Source organism: Onychomys torridus, chromosome 1 (genome assembly GCF_903995425.1).
Source record: "Onychomys torridus chromosome 1, mOncTor1.1, whole genome shotgun sequence".
Classification (NCBI taxonomy): domain Eukaryota; kingdom Metazoa; phylum Chordata; class Mammalia; order Rodentia; family Cricetidae; genus Onychomys; species Onychomys torridus.
Window position 1 is genome coordinate 43895972 of NC_050443.1, and position 9428 is coordinate 43905399.

At 45.9% G+C, this 9428-nt stretch overlaps 1 protein-coding gene across 1 annotated transcript; it reads left to right on the forward strand.

Moving 5' to 3' along the window:
* Window positions 1-3080: 3080 nt before the first annotated feature.
* LOC118570355 (ankyrin repeat domain-containing protein 27-like) lies at window positions 3081-5473 on the forward strand. The gene is given in 1 exon segment (XM_036168792.1): window positions 3081-5473. A coding segment is annotated over 1 exon segment (2346 nt). The 5' UTR covers window positions 3081-3127.
* The last annotated feature ends 3955 nt before the right edge of the window (window positions 5474-9428 follow it).

Below are 9428 nucleotides of genomic sequence, written 5' to 3' on the forward strand. Positions count from 1 at the left end.
GATCCACAGATTTTTTAATGAAAAATATCAAACTGCTTGGATAGAGTCTCTTTAGATTGATTCTATATATTTTTATTTATAAATTTTCATTAACTTTTTTCATACAATGTAGTTGGTCATGTTTCCTTCTCAATTTCCTCCCATCTCCTCTCTCCTTCCCTACCTACCCAATTTTATGTTTCTCTCCCTTCCTCTCCCCTGCAAGGAAAAAAAAAGACAGAAGCAAAAAAAGTAAGAGACAAAAAGAAAACCCACAAAAAATCAAATAAAATAAAACTGTAAGACACCCCCCCTAAAAAATGCCAAAACAAAACAAAAATGCCATTGAGTTTGTTTTGTGTTGTCCAACTACTCCTAAGTATGGGGTCTGTCCTGCCAATGACTCTCCACTAGAGAAAAGAACAGTTGAAAAAAAAGGAAACCTACTATGGAAACTTCCTAAATATATACATATATGAAAGGAATCTAGATGGAGTCACCAAATATTAGGTAAAGGATACGAACATCTCATTTTGGCAAGTCCTTGCCCAGAAATCACCCCTCATCTCCTACACCCTCCTCCTCACACATACCCTCAAGAGTGACTGCCAGTGCAGACAGCTCCTATCTGAAACTCTAGAGGCAGAAAGCCTCCACTAATCCCTCACCTGATAGGCTCTTCCCCCTTCCAACCCTACAACCCGTCAAGTGCCTGGTGCCTCTGCTCACAGTCTCCATACCCACCATGAAGCTGTGGCCTCTCCTTGTCTCTAATAGAGGACAATCTGCTTCAGTTGGGCTCAGAGTCATGCTCTCCTTTCCTTTCTGTGTCATCTGGGTCCCTTTCTACCTAACATTTTTGGTGCTTTCAGTTTCCAAATTCTAACCAATTTAAGTAATTTTAGACCATAGAATGGCAGGTGGTCTGAGGTTCCTTATGTTCAAAGTTTTTTCATAAGGCCTGCTCTTCCCTCTAACAAACCTGTTCTGGTTATCAATTCTTCTTCCCCAATCTCCCCTTGCCCTCTTCCCACTCCCAAAACCTTCCTCCCTCTTCCTTCAGTGACTTCAACCCATGGATGAGCCCCCACACTATAGACCCCCCACCTGTCCTTTCACCACCCTTCTGGGCCCCTTTGCTCCCTCTTATGCTTCTTCCACCTCTAACTCTAGCTGCCTCCTCCAAACCACCTACTGCCCCTCTTCTTCCTCCCCTTCCCACATCTCTCTCTCCCCCATCCCTGGGTCTCCTAAACAAGCCTACATGTTCATGTTTCCCTTACAGGAAACAGTGGGTGTCCTTGTGCCCTTCTTCCTCGCTGATATTTGAGAAATTTCCCTTAGACCAGGCTCATTCTCCCAAAAACCCATTAACCACAAGAAAGAATTCCTCCACCTCACCCAATCCTATGACTTCACCTGGTGGTGCACGATAGGCAAGGGTATCTACTATAGCTTTATTTCCACCCTAACCCCTGATGTAAAAGAACACATCTGGCACTCAGCCCTAGCCCATGCAGACCAACATTTGCTGTCAGAAATTGTCCTGACCTCTGATCCTAACTGGGCTTACCAGTGGGGAGATCCGGGCTTTCAGGGTCTTTAACAAATGATCATCTTTCCTTTAAAGGGAAGGAACAAAATGTTCATAGGTTTGTCAACTGTGTTAGGGAAATCACCCAGGGACCTGAGGAAACTCTGGCCTTACTTCTAGCCAAACTCACCAACCTATATATTTCAACCCCTGATGCTTCTCTCTTCCTTTACATCTAGTTCATTGGCCAGTCAGCCCCAGATATCAGTGCAAACTCCACAGATTAGAAAAGGAACCTGGGACCCCAAGGAGGGACCTCTTAGACATTGCCTTTAAGGTTCTTAATGATAGAGGAGGATGAAACCCAGAGAGAGAGAGAGAGAGAGAGAGAGAGAGAGAGAGAGAGAGAATATAAAGTCAAGTGTCAGCTTCTGGCCCCCTCTCTCCATGGTTGGGCTTCACCCACAAGGCAAGCCATCTTTCAAGGAGGCTAAATCCCCAGGTCCCTGCTTCAGATGCAACCATCCAGGTCACTGGGCCAAACCTTGCCCTAATCCCACACTCCCTACCCAGTCCAGCCAGACCTATGGTCTGTGAGGGACATTGAAAAATAGACTGTCCTCAGAGGTACCTAGCCACCTTCTCTCTATTGACATCTTAGAAGGGACCTAGTGCAGAGTCTCCTCTTACCATTACCAGAGTCTCAGTTATCCCATCTAGACTCAGCTTCACCCCACCCTCTTTTGGAAAACTTCATTTATTGTCTCATGATGGTGGAATTCCCAATGCCTCTTCTAGACCAAGCTCTTCTCTCCAAACTAAAAGTCTCTGTTTTAATCCTTCCCCTGGATACTACTTCAATGTTCTACTTCAACTTAACCAGCTCCCCTACCCCACTTACTGTCAACTCAATTCCTATGCCCCTTTCCCATCCCTCTCCCTTATAAACCCAATCATATGGGATACTTATAATCCTCCCACTGAATCCTACCATGGCCCTATTAAAGATGACCTCAGAAAACCCCAGATATACATTATCTAATACCAACACCCTTTGGCTTCAGCCACATGCAGACTCATAAAGCCCCTTACCACACACCTTCTCAAGGCCTGTCTCCTATTAATTAATTCCCCCACACAAACCCCCATCCTAGGAATCAAAAAACCAAATGGTGCCTTCCACTCAGTACAAGATTTACCTAAGGCTGACGAGTCAGTTATCCTCATTTCCCCAGTGGTACAGACCTTTGTAGTGGATAGCCATCCCAGCATTGGCCTGGAAGTTCCAACCCCCATTGAGGCTTCAGTAATGATCACGCCCACAAGGCGGGGCAGAGGAGGGAGCGGAAGACCAAGGATCAAGAGGAGGTCACTCTCTTGGTTCGGGGACGCTGGACGCAGGAGGTAGACCGAGCAGAGTTCTCCAGAGAACACCGCCAGACTGTGCTATACCTTTGCCAGACCCTGCAACCTACCCCTTCATTTGTAAGTTACCCTACAAAATAAACCTCCCTTTTAACTACGTGGAGTGGCCTTAATAATTTCACCAATATCTGGCAGAGGTGAAACTATGTAGCCTCTTAAGAAGCTCACTTGGACCCCCCTGAAGTCCATATGGCTCTATATGACGAAGATCTCCTGAAGAACCCTTTCTACCTGGCCCTTCAGAAGTGGCGGCCTGACCTGTACAGCAAGGTGGCCCAGATCCACGGCATTGTCTTGGTGCCCTGTAGAGGAAGCCTGCCCAGCAGCGTTCAGTCCTCTTACCAGTTCGAGTCCTACGTTTTGGTGCCCACCAAAGGACACTTTCAGACCTTAGATGGAAAGGATGTCCTCATTGAAGGAAACAGGATTAAGCTAGGAGCTGGTTTTGCTTGTCTTCTCTCTGTGCCCATCCTCTTTGAAGAGACTTTCTACAATGAAAAAGAAGAGAGCTTCAGCATTCTCTGCATCGCGCATCCTTTGGAGAAGAGAGAGACTTCAGAAGAATCTTCAGCGCCCTCAGATCATTTTCCCCTGAAAACTATTGAAGATATGAGAGAATTTTTGGGAAGACACTCAGAGAGATTTGACAAGAACATCGCCTCTTTCCAGCGGGCATTCAGAGAGTGTGAAAGAAAGAGTCTCCATCACCACATAGACTCCGTAAATGCTCTCTATACCAAATGCCTCCAGCATCTTCTCCGAGACTCTCACCTGAAGGTTCTTGCAAAGCAGGAGGCCCAGATGAACCTGATGAAGCAGGCAGTAGAGATATACATCCACCATGATATTTACGACCTGATCTTTAAGTATGTAGGGACCATGGAGGCGAGTGAGGATGCTGCCTTTAACAAAATCACAAGAAGCCTTCAAGATCTTCAGCAGAAAGACATTGGTGTGAAACCTGAGTTTAGCTTCAACATCCCTCATGCAAAGAGAGAGCTGGGCCAGCTGAACAAGTGCACATCCCCACAGCAGAAGCTGCTGTGCCTGCAGAAGGTGGTGTAGCTCATGACACAGTCTCCCAGCCAAAGAGTGAATTTGGAGACCATGTGTGCCGATGATCTTCTCTCTGTCCTGTTGTATCTGCTTGTGAAAACAGAGATCCCTAACTGGATGGCAAATTTGAGTTACATCAAAAACTTCAGATTTAGCAGCTCGGCCAAAGATGAGCTGGGCTACTGCCTGACCTCGGTTGAGGCTGCAATTGAATACATCCGGCAAGGAAGTCTCTCTGCAAAGCCACCTGACGCCGAGGGATTTGGTGACAGACTATTTCTCAAGCAGAGGATGAACTTACTGTCCCAGATGACGTCAACACCCATTGAATGCCTGTTTAAGCACATTGCGTCTGGTAATCAAAAAGAAGTGGAAAGACTTCTAAGCCAAGATGACCAGGACAAAGATGCCATGCAAAAGATGTGCCACCCACTTTGTTCCTGTGAGGACTGTGAGAAGCTCGTCTCTGGGAGGTTGAATGACCCATCAGTTGTCACTCCTTTCTCCAGAGATGACAGGGGTCAGACCCCCCTCCATGTGGCTGCCCTCTGTGGTCAGGCGTCCCTCATTGACTTCCTGGTCTCCAGAGGTGCCATAGTGAACGCCACCGACTATCATGGCTCCACTCCCCTCCATCTCGCATGTCAGAAAGGCTTCCAAAGTGTGACGCTACTGCTGCTGCACTACAAGGCCAGCACCGAGGTGCAGGACAACAACGGTAACACCCCGCTGCATCTGGCCTGCACCTATGGCCATGAGGACTGTGTGAAGGCTCTGGTCTACTATGATGTCCAGGCCTGTAGACTGGATATTGGAAATGAGAAAGGAGACACAGCCCTGCACGTTGCTGCACGCTGGGGTTACCAGGGCATCATAGAGACGCTGCTGCAGAATGGAGCCCCCATGGAGACCCAGAACAGAAGGAAGGAAACACCACTCAAGTGTGCATTGAACCCCAAGATCCTGTCTGTCATGGAAGCTCATCGTCTATCCTTGGAAAGGAGGCCACGGCCTGCTGAGGTCCCTGTGCGGTCCCCTACAGGCTCCGTGGATTCCATCAGCCAGGGCTCCTCTACCTCCAGCTTTTGCTCCATCACGGCGAGCTTCAGGCAAGAAGAGGTGAAAAAGGCCTACAAGGAGGTAGAAAAGCTTCTAAGAGCAGTTGCTGATGGAGATCTTGAAATGGTTCGTTACCTTTTGGAGTGGACGGAGGATGACCTAGATGATGTGGATGAGGCCATCAGCATGGTGGATCTGGAATTCTGTCACCCCTTATGCCAGTGCCCCAAGTGTGCTCCAGCCCAGAAGAAACTGGCAAGGATTCCTGCCAGTGGGCTTGGTGTAAATGTGACCAACCAGGATGGCTCTTCTCCCCTGCAGACCTTGACCTTAGGGGTGCTTTGTTTACCATGCCATTCCACCAGCTGTCTCTGCTTCTTCTTGCCTTCACCTAGGAAGACCTTTTTCTCTCAATGGTAACCTGTACTGTGTTCCCTCAAAGCTTAAAAGTTAGCCCTCATCATTTTGACCAGGTCCTATAATGGGACCTCTCCACCCTGGATCTCTCAAGCCAATTCTTAAAACATGTTTATGACCTCCTACTCTGGAGACCCTCACAGAAACTCTGTCTCACCTGCACCACCCAAATCCTTAATGTCCTAGCTGCCTTGGATTACCTGGTCTCTAAAGAACAAGGCCCAGCCAGGCGGTGGTGGTGTACATCTTTAATCCCAGCACTCAGGAGGCAGAGGCAGGTGAATCTCTGTGAATTTGAGGCCAGCCTGGTCTCCAAAGTGAGTTCCAGGAAAGGCACAAAGCTACACAGAGAAACCCTGTCTCAAAAAACCAAAAAAAAAGAAAAAAGAAAAGAAAAAGAAAAAAAAAAGAACAAGGCCCATCTCATCCTAACCACTGTTCAATACTTTGGCTTGTCTACTTTTCACCAGCCCAGGTCCAGTCCCCTAGAAAGAACGCCCCTACTCCTATATCAACTTATGCTGTCCTCTGAATGAGAACTTCCTTTCTTCCAGGACTCTTTAACTTCTTCCATATTTGAATTCCCAGCTTCTCTCTATGAATGGCTTCTAGGGGAAGCCCACATGAACTCCTCCTTTCTCCCTCCTCACTAACAAGTATGATCAGGTCTCTCAAACAAGTGCTAGTTCTTACCTCTACCCTCAGTCTACCAAAACCTACAAAACCCTTATCCTTCCTTGTTCATGCCAACCAGGGACATACCCTAGTTTTCTTATGCCAAAGACTGGAGATACTTGATGAGTGATGTCACTCTGTATGCTGTGAATGTGTTGCTCTGATTGGTTGAAGTATAGGCAGGATAAGCAGACAAGGAGAATTCTGGGAAGAGGAAGGCTGAGGTAGGAGATACCAGCCTGCTGCCAGGGAGCAGAATGTAATGGCACACAGGTAAAGTCACTGAACATGTGGCAGCATATAGATTAACAGAAATGGGCTGAGTTTAAGTGTAAGAGTTAGTCAGTAGTAAGCCTGAGTTAATGGCGGAGCAGTTTTAATTAATATAAGTCTTTGTGTGTTTGCTTGGGTCTGAGTGGCTGTGGACAAGGCAGGGCACAGGAAAACTTTCAGCTATAGATACCTTTTCTCCTATAACATCTGTCTCCAAAAACCTGAACTTAATTACTCACAGATAGCTTCCATGCCTATAGGTTCTAGAAGCTGCTGTTCTCCTTATCCCTGAGGCTAACAAAATCCAACTCAGTAGCCCTATATTTATCCTACACACTCCCTCAAAGACCTCCTCAGCCACTGAGACCTCCACTCTTTACCTCCCTCTAGACCCCCCCCCATGCTGATCTCCTTGATCTCAATTTATCGTGTGTGAACCCTGTCCCTATCTCAATACTGCATCTTTTCTCCCAAGATTCTACCTCTTGGCCCACTCCCACGCCAATGCCTTAGACTTATCTCTTAGCCCCTTCTCATAATGCAGGACTACCCTATCACAGATATCTCTACTACAGATTGGTTTATATACAGGCTTTCACAGAAAACACCCCCTTAGTGGTTGGATTTGCCATAATTTTAGGACATCTCCATTCCCCTAATATCTATAATATCATAGAAAGCTAACCCCTAACCCCAGGCACCACCGCTCAACACATAGAACTAACCACCTTTATTAGCACTCACACACTGGCCAATGATCTCTATATAAACACATGCAGAGACACTAAATATGCCTACAGTATCATCTACTCCAAGATCCTTACATGAAAAGAAAGGGGCTTCCTCACTCCAAAAAGGATTCCTGTTATCAACACTACCCTCATACATAACTTCTTGGAGGGAGCTCTCCTCCCCTGTCAAGCAGCTATCATTCATTGCTGAAGATACCATAAGGACAAACAATACATTTTTGTTTCTAACAATCATGCTGACTTACTGCACTCTCCCACCCCAACCTCACGAAATCCTTACCCAAGATCACATCCTACTGTCAATATACACTAACAAGCAATCCTTGCCCCTCTTCCTCCATTAAAGACATCCCATCTCATCCATCTACACTCCCTAGCTCCACCTGTCCACAAAATAACCCAACCTCTATCATCCAAACTCCCTCATTTCCCACTCACCAGATGCAGGAACTCCAAACAAGGATGGATTGGCAGATCAACTTCACATGCATGCCTCTTGCCAAAAAACACAAATACTATTTCATCCTGGTGGACATATTCTCATGATGGATTGAGACTAACAAAAGGGTCCACGCCATAGTCCAAACCTTTACCTATCACATCAACCTCACCCATTCAGGTCACCCTCTTTCATACAAATGGATAATGGCCCCCAGTTCACCTCCTCCATTACTAAACAGCCTATTTTCTTCACATTCCTTTAGGAGTCTCATATACCTTATTGTCCCCAGTTATCAGGAAAAGTTGAAAGATCCAATAATACTTTGAAAGGAACACTCACTAAACTCACCCTAGAGCTGGATAAACATATTTACTTTTGGCCTTACTTAAGCGCCCTTCCAAAGAAGCGCATTAACATTGGCCCCTTCCATCTTCTTTATAAAAGACCTCTTTGCCCCTTGAAGACCCCAGACTTTCTCCCTCACAAGCTTCTCCCCTTATATCCTTTCTCCAACACCTCTTATGGCAGCACACTAACCAGCTTGCACTTTCCTAGGACTCCCATGCACCACTCCCTTACCCTTGCCATTAGGGAAACTAAATCTCCATCTCAGACCCCAATCATCCTCTTACCCCAAAATGGAACAGCCTCATAAAATAATCCTAACACCCACAGCTGCCAAGCTAGTGGTACTTCCTTCTTGGATCTACCTCTCCTGCTTCAAAGGTGTCCCTTGGCACCGACTCCAACCAGACCTATCTCCCTTAAAATAAACAGACACCCACCTATGCTGAACAGGAAATTCCAACATAAACTCTCCTAATGGTTCTCACTCTACAACAGCTCTGCTCATTCATAATACATCTACAGAAGGATCTGGGGCTGGTTCTGGCATCCATTGAAACCACTGAGGACCTCCTAGAAGCTGTAGAAGAAATTTGTGTACAAGAAACTTTTATTCCATGTACTCCAGATCAGATGCAATTCTTTACATCAGCCGTATATTTTCTCCCATAACCTCCCTGTGATGCTGTGTAGTCCTCAAGCACTTGGGTACAGCCCTTCTGGCTATAGGGCTAGTGATTGTAACACCAAATGATTGGACCTGGAAAAAGAGTTAATTCTAATTCTTCTTTATATCATCTGGATTACAACCCTAGCCACCATATGCTGTCAACTCTACTTCACCATTTGTATATTCCCCTTTCACCCCTAATCATCTCTCTCAATAACAATAAAACTCACTGTAATATTTCACTGCTATCCTAATCCTGTTCTCTGATGTGGGATAGGGAAAAAACAGTATTTTTATTTAAAGCAGATTGATTATGAATGTGATCTCTTTCTAAAGAAGAAAAGGGGATATGATATAGATATAATAGGATGAAAGGGTAGATTAATGAACTTAGTTCTAAAGAGCAACAACTTGTTTAAAATGTTTTACATTGGTATAGATTTTAGTCTATTGATACAAACTTAAAGTTAATTTTGTTATACTGGGTGTATATTTCTACTCTTGTTTAAGGTACTATGTTTGTACAGCTCATTTAAAATTGTAATGGAGATCTGCCCCGGAAATCCCATCTGGACCAGTTAGCCCCCAGCTACCATCTGCCCCGGAACTCCCATCTGGACCAGAGCTTCCATCCTGTCCTGGAACTCCCATCAGGATAAGAGGAGCTCCCATCTGGACAAGATAAGGAGACCCCAGGGACTTCCAGAGACTCAGAGTCCAGCCCCCCAGCTCCTATCCAGCCAGCACTCTAATCTGGACCAGCACTCCCATCTGGCCCAGAGCTTCCATCTGGACCAGAGA